Source organism: Microcebus murinus, chromosome 2 (assembly GCF_040939455.1).
Source record: "Microcebus murinus isolate Inina chromosome 2, M.murinus_Inina_mat1.0, whole genome shotgun sequence".
Taxonomy (NCBI): Eukaryota; Metazoa; Chordata; class Mammalia; order Primates; family Cheirogaleidae; genus Microcebus; species Microcebus murinus.
In genome coordinates, this window is record NC_134105.1 from 93,090,970 (window position 1) to 93,118,842 (window position 27,873).

Genomic DNA, 27,873 nt, shown 5'->3' on the forward strand with positions numbered 1-27,873 from the left:
GCATTTGACACCTCCTCTTCAACTCCACTGCCACTGTCGTTGCTCAGGTCTCCCTACTCCAGTCTCATGAGCCCAACCATTCTGCATACTACAAATTTTCTCCTGAACCTGATCATGCTCAAAATTCTTCAAGATCCCCATCCATAAAGTCTAAAATCCAAACGCCTTTGGAAGGGCTTCATATCTGCTCTTGAAGTCTCTAGTGTCATCTCTTGCCATTTTGCCCGCTTGATCCTCACACACCTACACCACACTTCTTGTACTCAGTTGTACTAATCTCTCTCACAAATCCAGTGCTTTTGACTGCCTTTCCTCAGCCAAGAATACTCTTTCCCCATTGACTATCTACCCAACACTGTATTGTCTTTTATTCTTGTCTGAAGCTGTAACAAGCATCTGTTCTGTGAAGCCTTTCCTGACTTTGGAAGCCACTTCAAACGCCACTTTCCCTATGTCCTCACAACTTTTTGTAGAAACAACCCTTAAAGGATTACACGGTACTATAATTGTTTGCACATCTGTTTTCTTCCAAAGATTGTGAGCTATTGGATGGTAGGAATGGATTTTTCACTCTCAGCCTCAGTCTGTCATAGCACTGACAGTTTTCGCAGCATTCTTTGACAATGGCAGAAGCTTAAAGAACGTCTACTCCAGGGAGAACTATAGAATTCGAGAAAGAATTGTTCCTAGCGACCAGGGAAATCTCGCGAGATGCAGGTCTTGGGAGCCAGGCCCGCCCACTCCGGGGACCGTTATTTAGCCGTTAACCGGCCGCTCGCCCCTCCCCACTCTTCCCACCGCCCAGATGGAGCGTTTCCCAGCTTCTCTGAGGTTCGGAGGCTGAAGCTCTTAGTTCTTTCTGCTGCCCTCAGAGGCAGCAGGTAGCAGCTCGCGTGGGCGCCCAGTCCAGGGTGCCCATTTAGTTCTTCAAAGGTAGGGGCAGGTGTACCGAGTTCCTTTCCTGAGGACGAGAGCTGGGGCAGTGTTGGGATACTTGCTCCTCAGAGCGGAGGCAGCCCGCCACCACCTTCTTTTCGCTAGTAGTCCGATACTTTAAAGACAGTGCCTCCTGGCCATGTGGCGGAATTTAACAGGGCTGGAGACGGGAATGGGCTTTCTTTTCAGGCTGTCCCTGTCATGTCTTCTTCAGGTTTCTCGCTCATCTCCCCCTGCGGCGTGGCGACGGGCGATGGGGGGCGTAGTGGGAAAAAACGCGGCGGTGTTTTGCCTTTGACCACCCCGCAGTGAGCCACGCGGCAGGTGACATTGCGGCAAGGGTCGCACGGATCCCCTTATCTAGCCGCGTCGTATACAAACATGACCTTTTTGGAATAAATAGTGTACTAATGAAACACTGTGTAAAACTTACCTCCTCTTGCCCCCTCCCCTCCCGGGCAATAGATATTTACAGCTAGAAGAGAGAAAATGGAAAAGCAAAAGCCTTTTAAACTGTTTGTACCACCAAGATTGAGCAGCAGTCAAGTATCGGCGGTGAAACCTCAGACCTTAGGGGGAGGAGATTCTAGTTTCTTTAAGGTAAATTTCGTCGTGCCTATTCGTAACTTCACGTAAACGAGGCAAGGTGTACTTTCTTACTGGTGATATGTTGTAATTATTTCTTCTCAGTAAATATGGTCTGATTTATCAAATAATTTTTGAATAGCATGGTGTTGAATGAGTAATGAGCATTATTGTGCGAGAGCATCATTCATTTAAAGAAATAACTGCCGCTGTAGAACTCTGCATACATAGTAGGACCTACTTATTTTAATCCTCCTCCTTTCCTTAAATGATTGGCGGCAGCGTGTAAGACTTATACAATGAAATACTACAATATAGGTTAGGAGAAAATTAGGTATTTTTCCAAGGAAAATTAGGAATATTTGGACAAATGCCTACGTATGGGCACTAATTAGTGTTGTGACTGAGCTTCAGATCTGGCTCTGAGCTTCCCGGTGCTCAGAATCAAGAGGGAAATTCATTTATATAGTAGAGTTCTCAGTGGAAAGGAGGAATTATATCAAGTTTCTCAGGTGAAAGAGAGCTTTTTAAAAAAACTACCGAATTATTAAAAAAATTTGTCATTGGTACTTTGTGTTGGAGGAGGAATGATGCAATGAATAATTTTATACGCTATAGAAAATTTCTTATGGCTGCTATAAGCAAGAATATGCTATTCCGTGAAATCAATTCTAGATTCTATTGAGAGAAGGATCATCATGGAATTGAAAAAAACTAATATTCTATACTACTAGTTAAAATTACTGATATTGTTCTTGAATACCTACAAAGCCATGCATTGAATACTTACAAAGCCAAAATTTACAGTTTAGCTTCATCTTACAAGTAATAATAACCAAAAAATTTTGCTTTGTTTACATAGCAGATGCATTTGATACTTTAAACACTATGTGCCCATTAAAGGATTTGCAATTATAGTCACTTTAAGCAGATGTGTACATATTTATATATTACACTGCTAGGTATCAGAGTGGTATGAAACAGCAAATTTAAGAACTTCTTTGTGTTTCTAGAGTTTCAACAAATGTATTGAAGATGATTATGGCTTTCCATTTGCAATGACTACTCTCTCCAAAAATGTGGAAAACATTGATTCAGGTAGGAGCCTGGAAAAGCAATGTATCAGCTCACTTAGAAGCATTTTATTATATAAGTTGTTAGTTATTAAAAAGTAAAACAAATATTATTGATATGCTTGACATGAAAGCTAGATGCAGTACTTAATATAAAAAAATAAGATGTCATATTTAATACCAGTTGTCTTTTATATTGCAGATCCTGTCTTACAAAAAGTTAACTTTTTGCCCATGCTTGAACAGGTCAGTTAAGCGTAGAGTATATAAATATGTGCTTAGGTACTACATTGCTTACTTGAAGGAAAAAAACTCTTTAGTTGTTGGATTACTGGTCTTCTTTCCGTATTTAATTGCTAATATTTGGATGTTCTTATTAGAAATATTTTCTTAGTGGAAACATTTATTTATTTATTTATTTTAGATTGGTAATTCTGACAGTTGTCGCTATCAAGTAGGACTAAAAGACTCTGGTTTTGAGGTAAGAAGATTTCCCATTCATATTAAATTTCTTGTAATTGGAGTATAATTTATTTACATATCTTTCTTTTGAAGCTTCAAAAGGATTAATATTTGGTTAATGTTTTAAAATATGTCCTTTAACACATTGACTGCCACACTAGAAAAAGTTTCCTTGGGGTCATGGTGTTTCTTTAAAAGAAAATTATCCTTTCTAATTTGTTACTTTTTATAGTTTTCTGTGTGTGAGTTATATGCAACACAATATACATTTTTAGAATTAAATTGTTAATATTAATTGTAACAATACGAACATCAACAAGTAAGATTTTCAAACCAACTCCAGGTTTTTGCTTCACAAGGCCTTGGCTCAAAAATAGCCTGAGTTAAGTACAACTCACATGGCAGTCAATGTGTTAAAACCTTTTTTTCTTTTAAAGTTGCTGAAACACTAGGCTTCTGTATTTTCCTGGATTGTAAAATCATTCAGTTCTTTAGATGTAACTTAATTTTAAACCATAGAAATCAGGAGTAGAAGAGAGAGGTAGATACAATGTGTGAAAAGGCTAGAATCAAGCCAGTATTTTATAAAATAATCATTTAATAGATGAAATCGATTGGTTGCCTTGTTTACTGTGTAAAGAATTTATAGGACATGCTATATTTTTGATTTTAGTTATAAAAATTGTTCCTATGAATGTATATACTCCCAAGGCATTTCAAATCCAATTTCTCTTGCTTCACTAGGTAACATATCTTCATTGGATTTAATGGATTGCTTTCCTTGATTTTTTTAAAAAACATAGTTTTATGTCCAATAATAACATATTGTGAATGTCACAATTTGTCTTGTCAGTCATGTAACACAGAGCCCCTGATGAACTGAAATAAGAAGGGGCTCTTTCACACTGCCACCCACATATATGTTTTCCTGGTGGTGACAAAACTGTAAATATCTACTTTCAGAATATAAAAAATTATTTGAAAAAGAAAAAAAATTGTTCCTATGGCATATAGATGTCTTTAAAATGAAGAGAAATTAAAAAAAAGAGAAATTCCATGTCCAATAAAGTACTGTATGTTTGTTACTGTGATTATAGTATCACAGAATTAAAAACATGGTACCTATTCATATATTGTGGTAACAAAAAGCTATTAGCAAGCAGAAATCAGTGTGATTTAAAAAAAGAAACTCTGGTATTTACAATATAATGTGGACAAAAAGGGCAGGAAATCCAAATAAAACCTCAGGCTTGATGCAAATTATATCTAGTGTTCACTATTATTTTTCTTCTCATTATATTTTAAAGTTCATGTCCTTTAGTTAATCCTCAAATTTTGTTTGTATAATCAAAATGTTTCAAGACTATTATTAAGATTTGTAGATTTCTTGTAGAGTGATTTATTTTAGCTTTTAGCAAGACAGATTCTTTCATTGACTAAAGTATTTCTAACTTCTTAAGTATATTTTGGAGCCATTTGATATAGCAAGCTATATATTGCCTTAGTAGTTTAAAAGAGTAACTGTAGCTTTTAGTATGCTACTAGGGCATAAATTGAGGAGTGATATGTCTCAATTGTTAGCGTATGGATATTTTCAATACACAGGTGTAGTTTGGTTATATTAAAATTTTGAACAATTAATTTTTGAAAACCTATTTTAATAGAATTCAGAGCCAATAAGCAGACTATATTCAAAACTATATAAGGAGGCTGAAAAGATCAAAAAATGGAAAGTGAGTGTAGAATCTGAACTGAAGCAGAAGGAAAATAAGTTGCAAGAAAATAGAAAGATAATTGAAGCACAGCGAAAAGCCATTCAAGAACTACAGGTATAATGGAATTTTGAATTGTTATATAGTAAATCTTGTTATAATACTGTTGAAAATAGAGTATTATTTTGGGACAAACTGGGATATTGTGATACAGATTTTAAGGATAGTGCTCTTTTTATTTATTTATTTATTTATTTATTTTTTTGAGACAGAGTCTCTCTTTGTTGCCCAGACTAGAGTGAGTGCCATGGCGCCAGCCTAGCTCACAGCAACCTCAAACTCCTGGGCTCAAGCAATCCTTCTGCCTCAGCCTCCCGAGTAGCTGGGACTACAGGCATGCACCACCATGCCCGGCTAATTTTATATATATATATATATTAGTTGGCCAATTAATTTCTTTCTATTTATAGTAGAGACAGGGTCTCGCTCTTGCTCAGGCTGGTCTCGAACTCCTGACCTCGAGCAATCCGCCCGCCTCGGCCTCCCAGAGTGCTAGGATTACAGGCTTGAGCCACCGCGCCCGGCCAGGATAGTGCTCTTTTGAAGTTTCATTGCTACTAGTTGAATTTTAGCTTTAGAAATGAGCATAGAGGACAAGTTGTACAAAACTTAAGCCAAATGATTAAAGAACTAATAAATTACTTTAGATAAATATTGATTTAATAATTCAATAATTCTAATTTATTAGTTTTATTTTCTATTATTGATGATTTGTTTCATACATACGTCTTTTATTTTTAAATATATTCATTTATTTATTATTAATTTTTTTTAGAGATAGGGTCTTGCTCTGTTACCCAAGTTGGTGTGCAGTGGCACAGTCATATCTCACCGTAACCTTGAACTGCTGGGCTCAAGTGATCCTCTTGCCTCAGCTTCCTGAGCAGCTGGACATGTGCCACCATGCCCAGCTAAATGTCTTTTATTATATTAGAATATATTTATAGATAAAATTTTAAATTTAAAAGTGTGGCTTTGATTTTATAGCATAAAGTGAAAATAATGTTGAGAAAATGCAACATTGAGTTAGGACAGAGAAAACATTACTTCAAAATGTTTATATTGCGTTAAAATATTGTTGAGTGTTTTGTGGAGATGACTCAGCAATCTTTATTTTAGATTGATGAGCTGAGACCCATATTTTTATGGGAAATCCATAAGCTATGATAAAAAAAGTTCCTTTTGTGTGGAAAGAAAATAATTCTTATAGACTACTTAAGTATGTTTCAAAGAAGTACTGCTTAATGATTATACTCATGTTTATTTTGCTAAGCAAAATGTAGTGAACTGTTCTTCTGTTTTGTAAATTAGTTTGGAAATGAAAAAGTAAGTTTGAAATTAGAAGAAGGAATTCAAGAAAATAAAGATTTAATAAAAGAGTAAGTAGTAATTTAATGAATTTCTTCTTCCAAATTTATTTTTATTCCAAATTTAATTATACAAATAATTTTCAAAAATTTATTGAGCACTTTCTATGTGTTATATAATATTAATTTATAAGTGGAATTCTACTTAATTGCTGTAGAAAAAGGAAGATATTACCATTCTGCATTCTTGTATTTGGCAAACTGTGGTCATGGATTAGTAACTTTTCACTTTTTAAAATGTCAGGCATCAGAAAGAGCCGTTTCTTTGTGTCAAAAAAGATGCCTGATAATCCTGTATCTACAACTGCCTATGTATATTGTCTTTCTGTTTCACTATTGCCTTAGGTACAGCATTTATAAAGTAGGGTTCAACTTAGTTTCGAGCTAATTCTCACTTCTCACTCTCAAATTCCTGTTTTTGTCAGCATAACAATTCATTTCAGAAAAATTGTAAGTTAGAAAATTAAATCTAACTCTTGTATATATTAGTAACTTCAACCAGACAGCTAGAGGTCTTATTATTCACATAATGAAAACCTAGTCAGAAAGTCACCTTATTTTATGTTTTAAAGGTTAGACATCTAGAACATTTCTGGGGTAATTAGTAAATGAAAGGCCCAATCCATTCTTCTCATTGTTTTTTCTTTTTTTGACTGGGCTAAGTGGCTTTTTTATTAATTACTGCATCCCGCCACTGGGCCCAGCCTGTCTTTTTTTTTTTTTTCTCATTGTTTTTTCTTTGGCAATTCTGGACCTTTTTACTCAAAGGTTATCGATAGCAACTTGGGTAGAAACTTCTTAAAGAGCTGTCACTTTTACTTTTAAATGGAGGCAGCTACTAAATCATCTTTGCTAGTAGCACAATGAACCCATTTATTCTTTATATAGTAATTTATGAGTGATACATGATATATATCAAATATTATATTTAAAAACTTCTTTAAAAATTGTAATGATATGTTTTAAAACTTTTACATGTGATTTTGCTTTGAGATCAGATTTTACACTTAGGCAAACTTCTTCCTTTGTTTCAGGAATAATGCTACAAGGCATTTGTGTAACCTACTCAAAGAAACCTGTGGTAGATCTGCAGAAAAGACAAAGAAATGTAAGTATCTTTCTTGTTTTATGTAATTTTTATCAACATATTATTTTAATGGTAGAGGTGGAGAGGGGAAGAAATTCTTTTCACTTTATGGAACCACTTTTGATTTGAACAAGTTATATGTGTCTCAGACTTTTAAAATTTTTTTAATGTAAGTAGTAACTAGAGTGTCAGTTCTTTGAGTTTTGAGATTTTTGAAGGCTCAAAACATTTTGAAAGGTAAAATATTTCAAAAGATATATACTTGATATTTATAGTTAATTCCCATTTCATTTAAAGTATGATTTTGAGACTAACCTATTTATGTCTGGAACAACCAGAAAATTGAATCAAGAATAATATAGAGCCATGTTCATAATAGAAAATACTGGTAGAAGGCTTTGCTGAAGCCATAGTGCTTAGGAACAGTGATGCATTATTATTATTTATTTCTAATCTAGATAGAATTGTCCAATTTCTCTTAAATAAACATTCTTTTAAAATATTCTAATAAGATTGTGGTATGTATATGAAAGAGCAATTTTTAAAATTTTATGCATGTTTTGATATTTTAATTAAAAAGTAGAATTTTTTTCATTTTGCTGAAAACCAAAAATATTTGATTATCAAAAATAATAGTCTTGGCCGGGCGCGGTGGCTCACGCCTGTAATCCTAGCTCTCTGGGAGGCTGAGGCGGGCGGATTGCTCAAGGTCAGGAGTTCAAAACCAGCCTGAGCAAGAGCGAGATCCCGTCTCTACTATAAATAGAAATAAATTAATTGGCCAACTGATATGTATATAAAAAATTAGCTGGGCATGGTGGCGCATGCCTGTAGTCCCAGCTACTCGGGAGGCTGAGGCAGAAGGATCGCTCGAGCCCAGGAGTGTGAGGTTGCTGTGAGCTAGGCTGATGCCACGGCACTCACTCTAGCCTGGACAACAAAGCGAGACTCTGTCTCAAAAAAAAAAAAAAAAAAAATAATAGTCTTTATCTTTGTCATTTATTTGACACTGGCTCTACTTTGATTTTGCAAAGAATGCGTTGGGAAATACTGTTTACCTGCTTTTTCAGGATATTCTCTATTTTTCCTAGCTAAAAATTTTAAGCTTGCTGCTTAACAGCTTGGGCTTAAAAATTAGACAGCCTGTGCTCAAATTCAGACTTTTGGTTTCTACTTGCTTGAGCTTGAATAATTTGAATAAATTATGTAGTCTCTCTGATTCATTCTGTTTATTAAATAAAAGGCCTCTTAGTACTGTTCTGAGAATTAGATTAGTTGATAAATATAAAATGCTTAGAACAGTACAAGTGCTCAATAAATGTTACCTATTTTATTATTATTAATGTTATTATTATTGTTATTTCTAACATGAACTATTGCTAGTTTTTTAAATTCTTGGTCCCTGCTTGTAGTACTTTGCTTTTTTTTTTTCTTTTTGAGACTATATATATGTTCCAGAATATACTGTACCACTACCAGCTCCTTCACTACATACTGTCTATTTAACTTTCAAGATTAACTTCTCTTGATTAACTTTCAAGATTAACTTCTTTATAGAAGATGGTGAAAAGTACAGGGATGCGGGTGGAGGGATAGTACATTACCTGTCTTGCAGAAAGTAACGTGGGCTAGAGAGACAGGCCTGCTACTTCTTTCCTCAATTTTTTTTTAGCTAAGTTAGAGATCAGATGGTGGGGGAGGCTTGAAGAATCTTCTAAACATTTTTTAGGTGATCTCTTAAATGAACTAAAGGTGTTGGGGGGGTTATCTCTTGATGTGACATGTAGATACCTTTATTTATTTATTTATTTATTTTATTTATTTATTTTTTTTCTTTTTATCTCATCTAGGGGCACAAGACCTTTTTTTAAAAAATCTTAATACTTGCGTTATTATTAGTATAGACTTTCCAGATTCTTGCTTTAAGTTGTTGACCAATCTTTTTGTTATTGTGATTTTTCTCTTTCTTTTATTCATTCATATAACACTTTTTAAAATGCTTAGTATGTGTTATGAAATGTTCTAGATGCTAAGGAAAAACAGCAGTGAAGAAAGTTTCTGCTTTTATGCAGTATACATTCTAGTGGGGGGATACAAATCATGAATGAGTAAATAACTCTATATTAGGTGATAAATGCTTAAGGAGAGAATATTTCGGGATAGGGTGGTTGGGGAAGTTTTTTCTGATTAAGTGACATTTGAGTAGAGACCTGATTAAGTGACATTTGAGTAGAGACCTGAATAAAGTAAGGGAGTGTGCCGGGTAGCTATTTTGAGAAAGAATATTTCCAACAGAGGGAACAAGTGCAGAGCCCCTGGGATGTTACTCTTCTGTATCTTCTATATTTCTTATTCTCTATGTATTTTTCATCTTTTTTCTCATTGTGCTCTTCAGGATGATTTCTTCTATCTTTTCCAATTCATTTGTATTTTCTATTTAGCTAATTCTTGTCTGTTTTAAAAATTTTCAGTTGATGCCTTAATTTCTGTAATTGTGTTTCCTGGTTGAGTATTAGTTGGTTCTTTAAAAATCTGTAGCATCATTTAGAGTTTTAAGTTCCTTGCTGAAATTTTAAAGTTCAATTTTTTATCTTTGTGAACATAGTAAATGTAGTTGTAGTATAGTTTGTGTCAGGGTTTCCTTTTTTGCTGCTCTTATTCCTGTTATGGTTTTGCTGAAGACTTACGCTTGGGTTAATGCCAGGAGACAAAGCAGGAAAAAATTAAACAAACTAGAAACTCACCTTCACCTGAATTACTTCTTCAAGTTTTTGCTCCTCTTCCTGAATTTGCCTGCTTTTGCTTACTTTTTTGAGTTCTCATGGAGTTGCGTTTCGTATTTTGTTCAGAGGTTTTAGTTGTAACCAATGGAATAGATAGGCTGTAGTGGACTTACTCTATCTTGGGTAGCACTGGAAAATGGTTTTGGATTTTGAGTTTAATCCTCAACCTGTTCTAGGCCTGGTGAACCATTATTATAATTTTATATGTTTGATTCTTTTAATAATTAGAAAAGATTTCCTTCAGGTTGTCTTCATCAGGAAGATTGGTTTGAATTTCTTATCCATCAACAGAGAACAAAGTCCTTGATGCTTTTCCAAAATGTAGATTAAATCATGCCACTGTCTAATTCCTTCAATGGCTTTCCATAATTTTCTAGGTAGCTTGCTATTTGCCCCTCCCCTCTACCTTGCAAATGTCCTCCACATGTCTCACATGCACAAGCTTATGGAAGACTACTTTCAAAACCCTAAACATATTATGTTTCTGTGCCTTTGCATATATTGTTCCTTTTATTGGCTGATTCTCCTTTCTTTATCTTCTAAATTCCTATTTGTCTTTCAAAACTCAGAAAAAATATTACCATCCTTGGGAAGTATTCCTAATCTTGCAATCTAATTTAGATGTTCCTCTTCTTTCACTTAGTACTTTCAGCATATCTCTATCATGTATTTATTAATTCCTCCAAAAATATTTATTGAATGCCTATCTATATGCTAGACATCTCACTGTAAGCTTAAGGGCAAAAGATCATGTCTTATTTGATTCAGTATATTCAACACTTATCACAGTGTCTGCGAAGATGGTAGGCAATAAATAAATAAATACACTAATGAATAAACAAAAACAAATCTGATCTTAGATATCCTTTAACAAAAAAACCTTTATGGCTATCTGTTGCACAGATAATTACATTGAGATTCTTTAGCCTGCTATTTAGAGTGCTGCATAGACTTTTTTCTAGCTTTACCCTGTAATGTACTTTATTTTTATTATTTTATTATATTAAATTTTTTAGTTAAAAAATATATATGTATATATATATATTTTTTGAGACAGAGTTTCACTTTGTTGCCCAGGCTAGAGTGAGTGTCGTGGTGTCAGCCTAGCTCACAGCAACTTCAAACTCCTGGGCTCAAGCAATCCTACTGCCTCAGCCTCCCAAGTAGCTGGGACTACAGGCATGCGCCACCATGCCTGGCTAATATTTTCTCTATATATTAGTTGTCCAATTAGTTTCTTCCTATTTATAGTAGACACGGGGTCTTGCTCTTGCTCAGGCTGGTTTCGAACTCCTGACCTCGGGCAGTCCACCGGCCTCGGCCTCCCAGAGTGCTAGGATTACAGGTGTGAGCTACTGCGCCTGGCCTATTTTTTTTAATGTATCTTATTTTTCTTCTTTTCTTTTTTTGACTCACTGTATAGAGTTAATGTAACCTACTTTAGAACTGGAAAGGACCTTAAAAATTTTGTAGTCCACTTACATTTCTATTGCTTTACTTTCTTTTATAGCATTTCTACTAAATGGTAATCTCTCCTATGCTTGAATATAATATTTAATAAAGGGATTTGTTCTGTGAAGTTTGGATTTGGTCGAGGGGCCATTCTTGGGGATCTGGAGGGCCACATGTGGCCTTCAGGCTGCAGATTCCCCACTCCTTGGTGGTTTCTCTCTTATCATAATTATTCTTTTTATGACATACAGAAAAGGTCTAAGCCATGTTTTTAAAAAGAATTTATCTTTTTTTTCTTTTCTTTTCTTTTTTTTTTTTGAGACAGACTCTTACTCTGTTGCCCTGGCTAGAGTTCTGTGGCGTCAGCCTAGCTCACAGCAACCTCAAACTCCTGGGCTCAAGCAATCCTTCTGCCCCAGCCTCCCGAGTAACTGGGACTACAGGCATGTGCTACCATGCCTGGCTAATTTTTTCTATATATTTTTAGTTGGCCAATTAATTTCTTTCTATTTATAGTAGAGATAGGGTCTCACTCTTGCTCAGGGTGGTTTTGAGCTCCTGACCTTGAACGATCCTCCTGCCTCAGCCTCCCAGAGTGATAGGATTACAGGTGTGAGCCACTGTGCCCTGCCTAAAAAGAAAAAGCAGTTTTGGGTTCACAGCAATATCCAGAGGAAAGTATGGAGGTTTCCCTAATACTCTCTGCTCCACATGTGCATAACTTTTCCCCTATTATCAACATCCCTCACCAGAGTGATACATTTGTTACAATTGATGCGCCTAGATGGACACATCATAATCACCCAAAGTCCATAGTTTATATTAGGGTTCATTCTTGGTGTCATACATTGTATGGGTGTGGAAAAATATATCCACCGTTATCTTTTTTTTTTTTTTTTTTTGAGACAAAGTCTCACTTTGTTGTCCAGGCTAGAGTGAGTGCCATGGCATCAGCCTAGCTCACGGCAACCTCAATCTCCTGGGCTCAAGCAATCCTGCTGCCTCAGCCTCCCGAGTAGCTGGGACTACAGGCATGTGCCACCATGCCCGGCTAATTTTTTCTATATATATTAATTGGCCAATTAACTTCTTTCTATTTATAGTAGAGACGGGGTCTCGCTCTTGTGCAGCCTGGTTTCGAACTCCTGACCTTGAGCAATCCACCCACCTCGGCCTCCCAGAGTGCTAGGATTACAGGCGTGAGCCACCGCGCCCAGCCAGGTGTTTTCAATGTTCTAGATTTTGGCCATTCTAATAGATATAGTATCTCATTGTTTTAAATTGCATTTTCCTGATGACATATGATGGGGAGCATCTTTTCTTATTATTACTTGCCATCTGTATGTCTTCTTTGGTAAGGTGTCTGTTAAGGTCTTTGGCCCATTTTTTAATCAGGCTGTTTTATTATCATTGAGTTTTTAAGAGTTCCTTGTATATTATAGACAATAGTTCTTTATCAGATATGTGTTGCAGATATTTTCTCCCAGTCTGTGGCTTGTATTCTCATTCTCTTGACATTGTCTTTTGCAGAGCAGTTTTTACTTTTAATGAAGTCCAGCTTATCCATTATTTCTTTTTATGGGTCGTATCTTTGGCATTGTATCTAAAAAGTCATCATAATACCCAGAGTCATCGAGGTTTTCTCCTATGTTACCATCTAGGAGTTTTAGAGTTTGTGTTTTACATTTAGGTCTGTGATACATTTTGAGTTAATTTTTCTGAAGGATTTAGGTCTGTGTCTAGATTCTTTTTTTTTTTAATGTGGATTTTCACTTGTTTCAGCATCATTTGTTGTAAAGATTATCATTTCTCCATTGTATTGTCATTTCTCCTTTGTCAAAGACGAGTTGATTCATTATTGTAGATTTATAGTAAATCTTGAAGTTGAGTAGTGTCAGTCTTCCAACTCTGTTCTTTTCCTTTAATATTGTGTTGGCTATTCTGGATATTTTCCCTCTCCATATAAACTTTAGAATTAGTTTGTAGATATCCATAAGATAACTTGCTGTGATTTTGATTGGAATTGTATTGAATCTCTAGATTAACTTGAGAAGAACTGACATCTTGACAATATGAAATCTTCCTATCCAGGAACATGGGATATCTCTCTGTTGATTTAATTAGTCTTTGATTTCTTTCAGAGTTTTGGAGTTTTCTTCTACAGATTTTGTACATATTTTGTACCTAAGTATTTCATTTTTTTGTAGACTAATATAAATGGTGTTGTGTTTTAATTTGAAATTCCACTTGTTCATTGCTGGTATATAGAAAAATGATTGACTTTTGTATATTAACCTTGTATCTTGCAACAATCTTATAATTGCTTATTAGTTCCAGAAAGTTTTTTGTTTATTCTTTTAGATTTTCTAAATAGACAATCATGTCATTTTTGAATAAAGACAGTTTTATTTTTTCCTTCCTTATATGTATCCCTTTTATTTTATTTTCCTTTTTTATTGCATTAACTAAAACTTTCAGTATAATATGGAAAAGGAATAATGAGAAGGGACATCCTTGTCCTGTTCCTGATCTCAATGCAAAAGCTTCTAATTTCTTACCATTAAGTATGATGTTCGCTATTAGGTGTTTTGTACATTTTTTTTTTTGCCAGATTGAGGAAATTCCCTATAGTTCTAATTTACTGAGAGTTTTTATTATGAATGGGTGTTTGATTCTGTCAGATGCTTTTTCTGTAGTTATTGATATGATTATATAATTTTTTTAGCCTGTTGATGTGATGGATTTCAACAATTGATTTAAAATGTTGAACCAGCCTTACATACCTGGGATAAATTCCACTTGGTTGTGATATATAATTCTTTTTTACATCGTCAGATTTGGTAATATTTTGTTAGGGAGTTTTGCATCCTGTTTCATAAGGGATATTGGGTAGTTTTCTTTTAATGTCTTTGTCTATTTTTGAAATTAGGATACTGTTGGCCTCATAGACTAAGTTAGAAAATATTCTCTCTACTTTTATCTTCTGAAAGAGATTGTAAAGAATTGGCCTAACTTCTTCCTTAAATGCTGGTAGAATTCACATGGGGAACCCATTGTGTCTGGTGCTTTCTGTGTTGGAAGGTTATTAGTTATTGATTAAATTTCTTTAATAGATATGGGCGTATTCAGATTGTCTGTTTTTAATTTTGTGAGTTTTGGCATATCTTCCAGCAGTTGGTCCATTTCATAATGGTTATCAAATTTGTGGGCATAGAGTTTTCATAATATTCCTTTATTATCCTTGATATCCGTGGGATCTGTAGTTATTTCTCCTCTTTCATTTCTGTATTAGTAATTTGAGTCCTATCTTTTTTCTTAGCCTCGCTAGAGGCTTAATGATTTTATTGATCTTTTCAAAGTACCAGCTTTTGGTTTCACTGTTTTTTTGGTATTGATTTTATCTTTTCAATTTCATTGATTTTTGCTCTAATTTTTATTATTTCTTTTCTTCTGCTTACTTTGGACTTAATTTGCTCTTCTTTTTCTAGTTGCCTAAGGTAGAAACTTAGATGATTGATTTTATATCTTCTTTTCTTTTTTTTTTTGAGGTCTTTTTTTTTTTTTTTTTTTTTTGAGACAGAGTCTCGCTTTGTTGTCCAGGCTAGAGTGAGTGCCGTGGCGTCAGCCTAGCTCACAGCAACCTCAATCTCCTGGCTCAAGCAATCCTTCTGCCTCAGCCTCCCGAGTAGCTGGGACTACAGGCATGCGCCACCATGCCCGGCTAATTTTTTTTATACATATATATATTAGTTGGCCAATTAATTTCTTTCTATTTATAGTAGAGACAGGGTCTCGCTCTTGCTCAGGCTGGTTTCGAACTCCTGACCTTGAGCAATCCGCCCGCCTCGGCCTCCCAGAGAGCTAGGATTACAGGCGTGAGCCACCACGCCCGGCCTATATCTTCTTTTCTAATATATGCATTCAATGCTATGAATTGCCCACTTCATAGCTTCTACTGTATTCCACAAATTTTATAAACCTTGTTTTCATTTTCATTTAGTTCAAAATATTTTTCAATTTCTCTTGAGATTTCTTCTATGACCCATGTGTTATTTATTTAGAAGTGTAGTGTTTATGTATTTTGGGATTTTCCAGCTATCTTTCTGTTAGTGATTTCTAAAATCAATTAATTTAATCAATTTATTTTCTAGATTTAAATCTGCTATTGATTTAATTCCATTGTGGTCTGAGAGCAGACAATGTATAATTTCTAATCTTTTAAATTTGTAAAGGTGTGTTTTATGGTCCAGAATGTGATCTATCTTGGTTAATGTTCCATGTGAGCTTGAGAAAAAGGTGTATTTTGCTATTATTGGGTTAAGCAGTCTATAGATGTCCAGGTGATTAATGGTTTTGTTGAATTCAGCTACATGTTGAGCATCTCTAATCCCCAAATCGAAAATGCTCCAAAATTCAAAACTTTTTAAACACTGAAATTATGCTAAAAAAATGCTCATTGAAGCATTCAGATTTTGGATTTTTAGATTAGGGATGCTCAATTGGTAAATATAATGCAAATGTTCCAACATCTGAAAAAATTTTAAATCTGAAACACTCTGGTTCCAAGCATTTTGGATAAGGGATACTCAACCTGTATGTCTTCCTGATTTTCTGCCTGCTGAATCTGTCCATTTCTGACAGAGGGATGTTGAAGTTACCAACTATACTAGTGGATTCATTTATTTTTTTCTTGGAGTTCTATCAGTTTTCCCTTCATGTATTTTGACACTGTGTTGTTAGGAACATATACATTAAAAATTGTTATGCCTTCTTAGAGAATGGACCCATTTATCATTTTGTAATGGCCCTCTTTATACCTGATAAATTTCTTCTTCTGAATCTGCTCTGCCTGAAATTAAGATAGCTACTCCTGCTTTTTTTTTATTAGTGTGAATATGAAATATCTTTCTCCATTTAATTTTAATCTAGATGTGTTTTTATATTTAAAGTGGGTTTCTCATAGACAATGTATAGTTTAGTCTTGTTTTTTTGATCCATTCAGTCTGTTTATTAATTGGTCATTTAGACCATTGTCATTCAAAGTGATTATTAACATAGTTGGATTATCTACCTACCATATTTATTACCATTTTCTATTTGTTTTGTTCTTTGTTCCTCTTTTTGTCTTTTATTCTTTTTCTGCCATTTGTGGTTTTAATTGAGCATTTTATATGATTTCATTTTTTCTCTTAGCATATTAGTCATGCTTCCTTTTTTGTTTTTTTCCCCAGTGGTTTCCTAGAGCTTGCAATTTACATTTACAACTAATCCATGTCCACTTTCAAATAACACTATACTGCTTCATGGTTAGTATAGGTACTTTATAATAACAAATAATCCTAATTCTTCCCTCCTGTCTTGTGTATCATTGGTGTCATTCATCTTGTACATAGGGGTACATAAGCATACATAATCGAATACATTGTTGCTATTATTTAACAAACTGTTATATGTTAGATCAATTAAGAATAAGAAAAATAAAAGTTTTTATGTTACCTTCACTTATTCTTTGATGTCTTCTTTCCTTTATGTACATACAAACTTCTTATCTATATCATTTTCCTCCTCTCTAAAGAACTTCTTTTAACATTTTTTGGAAGGTAGATCTACTGGAAACAAATTCTTTCAATTTTTGTCAGAGAAAGTCTTTATTTCTCCTTCACTTTTAAAGGATAGTTTCTCAGGGTACAGAATTCTATGTTGTTCGGTTTTTCCTTTCAATATGTCATATATTTTACTCCATTTTCTTCTTGCTTGGATGGTTTCTGAGGAGAATTGGGATGTAATTTTTATTTTGTTCCTCTATAGGTAAGATGTTTTTTCCCTGTAGCTTCTTTATCATTGATTTTATATAGTTTGAATATCATATGCCTAGGTGTAGGGGGTTTATTCTTTTTTTTTTTTTTTAATCTATCCTGCTTTCTGTTTTGTGAGCTTCCTGAATCTATGATTTGGTGTCTGACATTAAATTGGAGGAAATTCTCAGTCATTATTGTTACAAATATTTCTTCTGTTCCTTTCTCTCTTTCCTCTCTTTCTGGTATTCCTGTTACACATTCATAACACTTTTTGTAGCTGTTGTACAGTTCTTGGATATTCTGTTCTGTTTTGTTCCAGTCTTTGCTTTTTAGTTTTGGAGGTTTCTGTTGAAGTATCTTTAAGCTCAGAGATTCTTTCTTCAGTACTGTCTGGTCTACTAATAAGCTCTTCATTTCTATTACAGTGTTTTTGATCTGTAACATTTTGTTTTGGTTCATTCTTAGAATTTCTGTCTCCCTACTTAAATTGCTTATCTATCCTTGTGTGATGTCTGCTTTATCCACTAGAGCCCTTATTGTAGTATTCATAGTTGTTTTAAATTCCTGATCTGGTAATTCCAACATCCCTACCCTATCTGAATCTGATTCTGATGTTTGCTTTGTCTTGTGGAACTATATGTTTTAGTATGCTTGTAATTTTTTCTTGATAGCTGGATGTGATATACTGGGCAAAGGAATTGCTGTAAATAGACTTTTAGTAATGTGGTGGTGAGGTGTAGGGGGAGGGGAAGTGTTCCATAGACCTATGATCAGTTTGTTAAGCAAATCTTTGCCTCCAGACTATGAACTTCTTAAGTTCCCCTACCCGTCCCTTCCTTGGGTGGGAGAGGGTTGCTAGAGTGGGCTGGAGTTGGGTATTTCCCTTTTTCCATGTGTAAGACTAGAATGGGGATGGAGTTGGATATTTTCCTTCCTCCACATGGATGGCCAGAGCTGTTTGGAATTGGTTATTTTCTTTCCCCCGGGTCAGTTAGGCTCTGATAAAACCCCAGCCAGTGTGCTCTGGTTAAATAGTTTCTCCTGAGAACAAACCTTATTAAGAAGAGCAGGGTGGTGTAAGCATGAGGAGATGTTTTTCCTATGTTCACTGTGAGAACTTGTTAGAGCTTCAGGAGGTAAAACTCTAAATAAAAGAGTATGGGGTCCCCCTGATGACAGGGTCTTCCTAGAGTTTTTAATCTTTCAGATTTGTTCACACTGAATTTCCAGCAATCCACTAATTATAATTCAGGTTATCTTTCTCTGGCTCTGGTTCCCATAAAGTTTTCTGCTTGTAGGTTTCTGCCTTGGTAAGTTATGATTCTTTTTGTGTTTGCCTAACACTCCAATTTTGGGGTAGTGATTTGACCTATGACCTCACTTCTCTTAGGGTTCTGAGAATTGTTGATTTTTCAGGTTATTCAGCTTTTTACTTGTTATTAGGTTAGAGTGGTGACTTCTAAGCTTCTTACACACCAGACTGGACCAAAATTGCTTTTGATGCAATTTAAAAAGACCCAGTACTGAATTATTAACAGATATCCCAATGCCTTTCATTAACACAGAATTTTAAATATTGTACTGTTTCCCTGAGGCATTTTGAGTATTTTCTTGTTGGTATCATAAGTGTTCCAAAATTTAATTTTGAATTTTTTATGTGAATAATAGATGAATACGAACGGGAAGAAACCATGCAAGTTTATATGGACCTAAATAATAACATTGAGGTAAGTGTTAGTGAAAAGTTGAATATCTTAAACAGAAGAATTTCTAAGCAAAGTAGAATGATAGCTACAAAGACATGGACAACTGTTCTTGCTAAAAGCATTGTTATTTATTTCTTGATAGATTACTGTATCATTAATAAAATTCCCAAGGTTCTATACCCTGAGTATTAATGTTTTGTTAAATAGTGGCTTTTTGATTTGTCACATTAGTGACACCATTTAACTTAATTTATCAAGTATTTATTGACTGTGTATCAGAGACCAGCACACTGTGGCACATAACTGTTAACTTGAAAACATATCAAGTATTATTAATCTGTATCTGGCTCCTGCTTACCTTTGTTTTCTCATCTTCTATGATTCTTTTCTGCTATAGTCACTCTTTATGTTTTTCAGGTTTGCTAAGCTTTTTCTTACTGCAGTTCTTTGAATTTGTTCCCTTTGTCTAGAACTTTTATGTTCAAGATCTTGTGCATACTTCTAAACTTCGTTCTGCTTTTTTGCTATCTCCCTTACTGCTTTACTAAAATATCTTTACATTCAATTATTTTATATCTCTCCATCTCATTTAACTTTTCTGAAGAGTGCTTAAAACTACATGACATATATTTGATGTGTATGTGTGTGTGTGTGTGTATTTTTTTTTTTTTTTTACTCTGGAGTATAAATTAGTTCCAATAAGGTAGAGACTTTTTCTTCTATCCTAATTGCCTAAAACAGTTCCTAGAGTGTAATAGGCACTCAGTAAATATTTAATGGGCGAATGAATGAATTCATCTGATTTTGTAAAGCAGGATTTGTTGAATGTTGAATGAATACATGCTGCCAGATGATGGAAGTGTAATTTTGGACTTTTATGGGGAGAGGCCTCACTTTAGTGTAGAAGACAGAAATTAAATAAGTAAGCACAAATAAATATAAAATTATAGATTTTGATATATATTCTTAAGTGGCTACAGTACCAACAATCTTTTTGCTGCTGTTTGGTATTATATAACATACTGCCAATGCCTTTAACATCTGGGAAGTTAAGATACTAGGTACTCTAAATACATGTATAGTAAATTATTCAAATTATAGGGTTTCTGTTATGCAAAGTTGTATGGCTGTAAATCTTAATGATCATATGATACAAATTTACTAATATTTTAGTAGTCTGAAGAAAGCTATTTAAAAATTTTAAGTATTAATTCCTAAAAGTTAAACTTTATATTCCAGAAAATGATAGCAGCTTTTGAGGAACTTCGTGTGCAAGCTGAGAATTCTAGATTGGAAATGCATTTTAAGTGTAGGGATCCTATTTCATTTTTATGTTATTGTTCTGCTATTTATATTTTTATTAGATTCTATTAATGTTTTCATTTCTTCAGCCTGATACTCTCAACTATTTTATATTTTGTATTTTCTTTGTTTTTGTAAGCCTATCAGAATCTTGTCGAATGTGTCAGGGAATTAATATATGTTAAAAATACTTTTTGGCTTCAAAACTACATTTTCCATGAAATCAAACTTAATATTTGCATTTAATTTGTTAGAAGTGGGATTTTGGCCTTAATTTTACTTTTCTTGGTAAAATATGCATATTCAAACACCTATATAGATATTTAAAATCTGTTATTTCAGAGTAGAGTGTTTCAAAGAATAAACTTTTATATATGTAGTGTTATAAGAATTGTAAATTTTAAGTTATTATAACTTTGATAGTATTTAAATTCACTATTTTACTAAACAGAGAGTTAACAGCAAGGAAACAGCAGTTTTAGCATGTTAGAAACTTTTGAAGTTTAATGTAATTTTCGCATAAATAAGGGGGTAAAATAAACTTTAAATTTTGTTTGTAATAGAAAGTTTATACAGTTATTTTAAAACATTACAATATATTTGTTTTATTTTTTTAACATTGATTTTTTTTTTATTTCGGCATATTATGGGAGTACAGATTTTAAGGTTTCAATAAATCTCCATTTCCTCCCTCCCCCCAAGTCTGAGTCTCCATATTTGTTTTATTTTTAAAGTAAAGGAAGATTATGAAAAAATCCAACACCTTGAAGAAGAATACAAGAAGGAAGTAAATGACAAGGAAAAGCAGGTTTTTAAAAAAAATCTCTGTATTCTTTGTATTTGCTAATTCATAAAATACTTAAAATTTCAAATGAAATTTATATTTTCTGACTGCATGATAAATTTCTATGAGAGAATTTAAATATCATACATATCCCAATATTTAGCCTTTTGCCTAGTCAGATTAATTTCATTGACTCAAATATGCACTCTCTGAATGCTAGCCTATTTTCTTTTTAACTTTTTTTATTTATTATTAGCTTTTGGAACCAGGGTCTCTGTCACCCATGCTAGAGTACAGTGGCATGATCATAGCTCACTATAACCTTGAATTCTTGGGCTCAAGCGATCCTCCCACCTTAGCCTTCCAAGTAGCTGGGACTACAGATGCATGCCACCCTACCCAGCTAATATTTTAAACATTTTTTGGTAGAGACAGGTCTTCCTATGTTGCTTAGGCTGGTCTTGAACTCCCGGCCTCAAGCAATCCTCCCTCTGTCGCCTCCCAAAGTGCTTAGATTACAGGCATGAGACACCTTGTCAAGCCTTTTTCTTTTTAGAGACATGATCTCACTTTGTCATCCAGGCTGGAATGTCTTGATGTGAGTGATCATAGCTCATGGAAGCCTCAGACTCCTAGGCTGAAGTTATCCTTCCAAGTAACTGGGATGATAGGCATATGCCACCATACCTGGCTAATTTTTAAAAATTTTTTTGTAGAGATGGGTTCTATGTTGCCCATTCTGGTCTTGAACTCGTGGCCTCAAACGATCCTCCCACTCAGCCTCCCAGGGTGCTGGGATTACAGGTGTCAGCCACTGTGCCTCACCGATTTTGGTTTTTAATGAAGAAATTATCTACAGTATTTGTATCAGTGTATAATAATAGGTCATTGCTTCACAGTATAATTTGTGAGAATTTTGTTCATATAAAAACCTCATAAAATGTGAAGAAGATCATTGACTACTCAACTCAGATTTTGCAGTTTATTTTGAAATATACTATCCTTAACACCAATAAAGGGAAACCAAAGCATTCTTTTACTTCTTTCTGTTAAAGTCACATAGTGGAAGACTTGAAAATTGTGAGTCTATATTTAGTATTCACAAGAATGTTGATTTTAGATTATGTCTTCTCTATCAGTTTCAAGTCTTCTGCTTCCCAAAGGAAAGCTATAGGTAGAAATTAATCATCTTCTTATTTCCCTCTATTTTTGTAGTTTTTTTCTTCCTATTTGCCATAAGATATCTTGTAATCGTAGTTAACAAGGATATCTATTTAAACAATAATAAAAAAAGTTAATTGAAAGTAGAGAGAGGATACTTAGAGTTTTGTGGTTAAATGATAGGAATTCAATTTATATGCTTAGATTTTTTGAAAGAGTTGTTCACAAGTTTTTGTATTTTAACTTTATTTTAAGCCAGATTTCTAAAAGAAGAAAGTCTTTTTAAAAGTTGAAGTTGTGCTTATTATAAAGAACACAAAAATAGAGTGAAGTTCTAAAAAAGCTTGTTGAATTTCTGGATCCATGGGCAGAGCCTATAAATTGTTCAGCTTCCTTGTGAAATGATGTTTTTTGTGGTTTTTTTTTAGCTGGGCACTCCTAAATGTCATTATTTATAACTTTTTTTTTTCTGGGGTTCTGCGAATTCCTGCTTGCGTATATGAACTTGGTTGATGGCATTATAGATCTGGGTTGGGCAGGATAGGAAGGATAGACTGAGTCTGACAATTATATAATATATGCTGACTTTACCATTATATCTTTTTCGCCACCCCTCCCTGTGCCTGGAATACCCATGTTTAGAAATTACCTTTTTCTATTTGATATGCTTCTGTTTCTTGCAAAGATGGAGTAGGGTAAGGTGGCAGTCAGGGGAGTAGAGTCCAGGATGGGAGGATTGGGTGGACCAGCTGAAAAGTGTATAGACAAGTACATAAAATAATTGTAGGTGATGATAAATGCTAAGGTATCATATTTAACTTTTTATATCCATAATGTATTATTTAAATATTTCATTTTAGGTATCCCTACTATTGAACCAAAGCACTGAGAAAGATAATAAAATGAAAGAGTTAACATTTTTGCTAGAGGAATACAGAGATAAAGTTAATCAATTAGAAGAAAAGACAAGTAAGACTTTATATAAGCAAATAGAACAATGTGTCTAATGTATTGCTCTTGTTACATTCTAAATCATGGTTTTCATTACAGGTTTGTTATAATGCTTTCTAGTGCTGTATTTTTCAGCCTGGGTTGTATCATTTGTAGGAGGGCATAAGAGAATCACTTGGGGGAGCTCTTGTGAAATACATATACTCCTCTTTTCCCTTTTATATACTCTTACCTTCAAAGTTTCAACAACATGCTCCACAAAGACAGAGATCTTTGACGTTTTTGTTCACTGATGTCTTCCAAGTGCCTAGAATGCCTAGAACAGTGCCTGACACATATGAGGCACTCAATAAATATTTTATGAATGAATGAATCCTATAGGAACACAGTGGAGGGAGTTACTGATTCTTCCTAGAGGAAGACATTTAGAAGGGCATTAGGGAAAAACTATTTGTTGAACCATACCTTATGTTTAGAAGTTCACTAGATAGCATATTTGAGGAGACAATGTAGACAGAAGAAATGGCTTGTGCAAGTCATGGAAGTGTGAGTGTTAGGGTACATTTGGTAAATTGACAGGAGTGGCAATATCTTAGCAGATTTAGGCAGATGAGATGATAAAAATTTGGATCCCTTTATGAAGGACCTTGAATGTCATGTGATATTTATGCTATCTTATTATTGAATATTTTTCAAACTTTTTCAAATGGCAGGACAATTAAAAGGATGGTATACAAAGAAAACACGTTGTGAAGCACCATGCACTTTCCAGAATATTATAGGGATATTGTGGCATTTGTTGTTTTTCTATTCTCTCTTATTCACATGGCAAGTAGTTATCTTATTCCGGCTAACCTATGTGCACTAATTTCACCTTACAGTCATTACTATATGCTATACTTGAGATATATTGAAATTGTTCAATTCTTATTATTTGATCCTAAATTTTTATTCCTTTTTAGAGGAGTTTATTTGAATGATGTAGCTCATCATTACACCTCTGGAGTTTTCACCTTTAATTTTATATATCATTCCTTAAAGTTTTATTAGGTTTATTGATATCTTCCCTACTTATTCTAGTTTTTAACGAATGTTAGAATACTTATTTTTTAATTTCATTGCCAGTAATTCTAACATCTGAAATCTTTGCAGATTCAGGTTGGCCTTTGTTAATTTTGATGACTGCCCGTGGTGCTTTGTTTCCTATTGTGTTTGTTGATTATGAGGTCATGTAACTTTTTTAAGGCCTGGAGTAGAAATATATTTTTATGGAGAAAATTTGCATTTTTATTATCTGGGATCTGGGGAAATTTAGGAGCACTTCAAATTAAGTTTTGGCTTGAAGCTCTTTTGAACATTCGGCAGTGTAATTCAGTTCCCATATGTTCCTAAGGTCTAGTTTGTGTTTATGATTTTTCAGAGGAGACATTTTTTACCAGACTATAAGAAATAATATCATAATGGGCACCACAATCATTAGTCATCATTTCCCTCTCTCCAGATCTACTTTTCTTTTTTTTTTTTTCTAGAAGTGGGCCACTGACCCTTTCATTCTATATAGTTTTTTTTTTAAATGAAATTAAAAAATATATATAAACCTGTAACATCATCTGTTGCTTAATATCCTTCATTGTTTTGCCTGATCTTCATGACTTAGGAAGCATAATACTCTGAACAACTCATATAAATCCTATTATGATCTTGTCTTTATTATCTTTCCAATCATATCTTCCATGACTCTTATATTTTAAGCCTCATGCTACTGAAATACATTTCCTTTAGATGCCAGAATGTATCATCCTATATCTTCTATTTTTGCCTTTGTACATGCTCTTTCACCTGTGATCGCTTCCTCTTCTAACTCGCATTACTTTTGCTAATTCTGTCTTTCAAATGTTGCAACTTAGCGGCCACTTTCTGGCTTTCTTTGAACTTCTGTCTCTGTCTCTGCCTCCCCTTACCTCTAATCCTTACTGATCCTATTTGGCTTAAGTGACCTCTTTATGTATACTCTCAGAACTTCTAGTAACTGTCAGTAATTATCATTGTTTGTTTTCCTGGCCAATGTATTGTCAATTCCATGAATATTAAGGTCCAATTTCTAGCATACATCACCATTATCATCATCATAGTAATAGTTAACATTTTTTGATTATATACTAGATGCTGTGTTTAAGCATTTTTTTTTTTTTTTTTTTTTGAGACAGAGTCTCGCTTTGTTGTCCAGGCTAGAGTGAGTGCCGTGGCGTCAGCCTAGCTCACAGCAACCTCAAACTCCTGGGCTCGAGCGATCCTTCTGCCTCAGCCTCCCGAGTAGCTGGGACTACAGGCATGCGCCACCATGCCCGGCTGATTTTTTATATATATATATATCAGTTGGCCAATTAATTTCTTTCTATTTATAGTAGAGACGGGGTCTCACTCTTGCTCAGGCTGGTTTTGAACTCCTGACCTTGAGCAATCCGCCCGCCTCGGCCTCCCAGAGAGCTAGGATTACAGGCGTGAGCCACCGCGCCCGGCCTGTGTTTAAGCATTTTAAGTTGCGTTATCTTACTTAATCTTATCAGGTAACTTTTCATGATATGAATAATTATAATTATCATTATCTAGTTTTCCAAGTGGGAAAAGTGGAGTCAGACTTATTAAGTGTCATAACCCAGGCCAGGTATCTAGTCAGAGGAAATAGAACAATAGTATAATCCAGAAGATATCATGAACTTCTTTTTCCTCTGGTGTTTTTATGAAGTTTAAATGTACACATATAAAGCATGTAAACTAGTATCTGGGACCTCATATTTAGTAAACATTAGCTCTTAAGTGGGTTCAAAAGTTTTTTTATGATTTAATAAATAAAGATATATAATATTAAAAAAATTTAAATGTCATGATAGGCAATAATGAATATAAATCATGAATAATTTCACCATTAGAAGATAAATTACATTTCTTATTTTAGTATGAGTTCTTTCCATTTACATGGATTGTTTATATAAAATTGTTCTTAACTTGCTCTTTTTAATCTATAATATTTTGTGAATATCTATCCAAATTAGTAATCAATGGATAAGATTTGGATCATCATTTTCAGTGGTTACATGGTATACCATCCCATGTACGCACTACCATAATTTAATGTAGTTTAATTACAGATAGCTTTGCTATTATAAAAAAATGTAGAAGTGAAAATCCTTAAATATTCATCTTTGAGTTCTTGGGGGATAGCAATGTTGAAAAGTCAATAAAGGCTGATGATGACCAATATTAGTGTATTTATATTTGCATATTAATTTGCATATTATCATTTTAGACTATTATCTAAGGAGGAAAAAGTAATTATTACAAATAACAATTTTTTTGGTGTGCACCTTCTATTTAATATTACCTATCTGTAACCTTTTTTTAAAGAATTACAGAATGAAAACTTAAAAGAATCAAATGAGAAACGGGATCATTTGACTTCAGAACTAGAAGATACTAAAGTGTCTTTGCAAAGAAGCATGGTATGATTTAAAAACTGATTGGTGTGTAATAAGTCTCACACTGTCAATCAGTCAACAAATATTTATCAAATATTAATACTATGTACAAGGACCTGGAGCTTCAAATAGAGAAGATACAACCCCAGTCTATAAAATGCTAAGTTTAATTATAGACATTGGATGAAAATACATCAGAAATATAGCTAAAATATAAGACCATGCTAGGTACCAAAATACATTGCTGTAATAGTTCTAAGAATTGAAAAAACATTATGGCTGGATTGGCTAGGAAAACTCCATGGAGGAGTTGGAACTATAGGTGGGATTTGGAGAATGATAAATTGAAATAAGAGTAGTGGGTGAGCATTCCAGGGTAAGGAGGAGAAATGAGGGGGTAGGAGGATATGGAGGAGAGAAGGGGAAGCAGATTTATATAAGCAGATGAGTTCAGCTTTTTTCCCCCTAAAAGCCTTTGGTCATTGCTTTTGTTTTGTACTTTGCTTCATTTAGAGTACTCAAAAGGCTTTAGAGGAAGATTTACAGATAGCAACAAAAACAATCTATCAGCTCACTGGAGAAAAAGAAGCTCAAATGGAAGAGTTTAATAAAGCTAAAGCTGCTCATTCATTTGTGGTTACTGAACTTAAAACTACTATCTGCAACTTGAAAGAATTATTGAGAACAGAACAGCAAAGGTAAAATATTTCTTATTTTTAATAAAACAAATGAATAAAACCAGTTTACTTACGATATGCAGTGTCATTTTCTATTCATTGTCAACTGATATGTAATTCCTGTAACAACTTTAATCAAGTCCCTTTTTAAATGTGTGAAGTGAGAGTACATTTTAAAAGTTTGTATTGGGTAGGCAGGTATCCTAGAAAAAATTTAGAAGCAGATATTTTCTAGGATAGTTCCCATGCATGCTTTGCCATAGAGTCAAACTATATAGACAAGCTCATAAGGGCTGATGCAGTGATATAGCATTTAATGAAACTTTGGATTGTCACTAGCTTCATAGAAATAACTTCCAGGCTATGTGGTTTATTTTACTGGGCTCTGTAACCTTGTTTCAGTTTTATAAATTTAGCAACTAGCCTGGTATACAGTAGGTACTATTTTATATTTATTAAATAAATTAATCATAAATTCAATATATAATTTATTAATGTATT

At 33.9% G+C, this 27,873-nt stretch overlaps 1 protein-coding gene across 1 annotated transcript in view; it reads left to right on the plus strand.

Annotated features, from left to right (window-relative positions):
- Nucleotides 1-638: 638 nt before the first annotated feature.
- Nucleotides 639-27,873, plus strand: part of SYCP1 (synaptonemal complex protein 1) — a 92,102-nt gene continuing 64,867 nt past the window's right edge. The window contains exons 1-14 of the mRNA XM_076011021.1: nucleotides 639-933; nucleotides 1,402-1,536; nucleotides 2,535-2,619; nucleotides 2,797-2,840; nucleotides 3,019-3,075; nucleotides 4,721-4,885; nucleotides 6,140-6,207; nucleotides 7,230-7,303; nucleotides 18,984-19,042; nucleotides 20,261-20,330; nucleotides 21,058-21,131; nucleotides 23,129-23,237; nucleotides 26,625-26,719; nucleotides 27,209-27,393. Coding sequence (XP_075867136.1) covers nucleotides 1,426-1,536; nucleotides 2,535-2,619; nucleotides 2,797-2,840; nucleotides 3,019-3,075; nucleotides 4,721-4,885; nucleotides 6,140-6,207; nucleotides 7,230-7,303; nucleotides 18,984-19,042; nucleotides 20,261-20,330; nucleotides 21,058-21,131; nucleotides 23,129-23,237; nucleotides 26,625-26,719; nucleotides 27,209-27,393 — 1,196 coding nt within the window. The 5' untranslated portion in view covers nucleotides 639-933; nucleotides 1,402-1,425. The remainder of the gene's footprint in view (nucleotides 934-1,401; nucleotides 1,537-2,534; nucleotides 2,620-2,796; nucleotides 2,841-3,018; nucleotides 3,076-4,720; nucleotides 4,886-6,139; nucleotides 6,208-7,229; nucleotides 7,304-18,983; nucleotides 19,043-20,260; nucleotides 20,331-21,057; nucleotides 21,132-23,128; nucleotides 23,238-26,624; nucleotides 26,720-27,208; nucleotides 27,394-27,873) is intronic.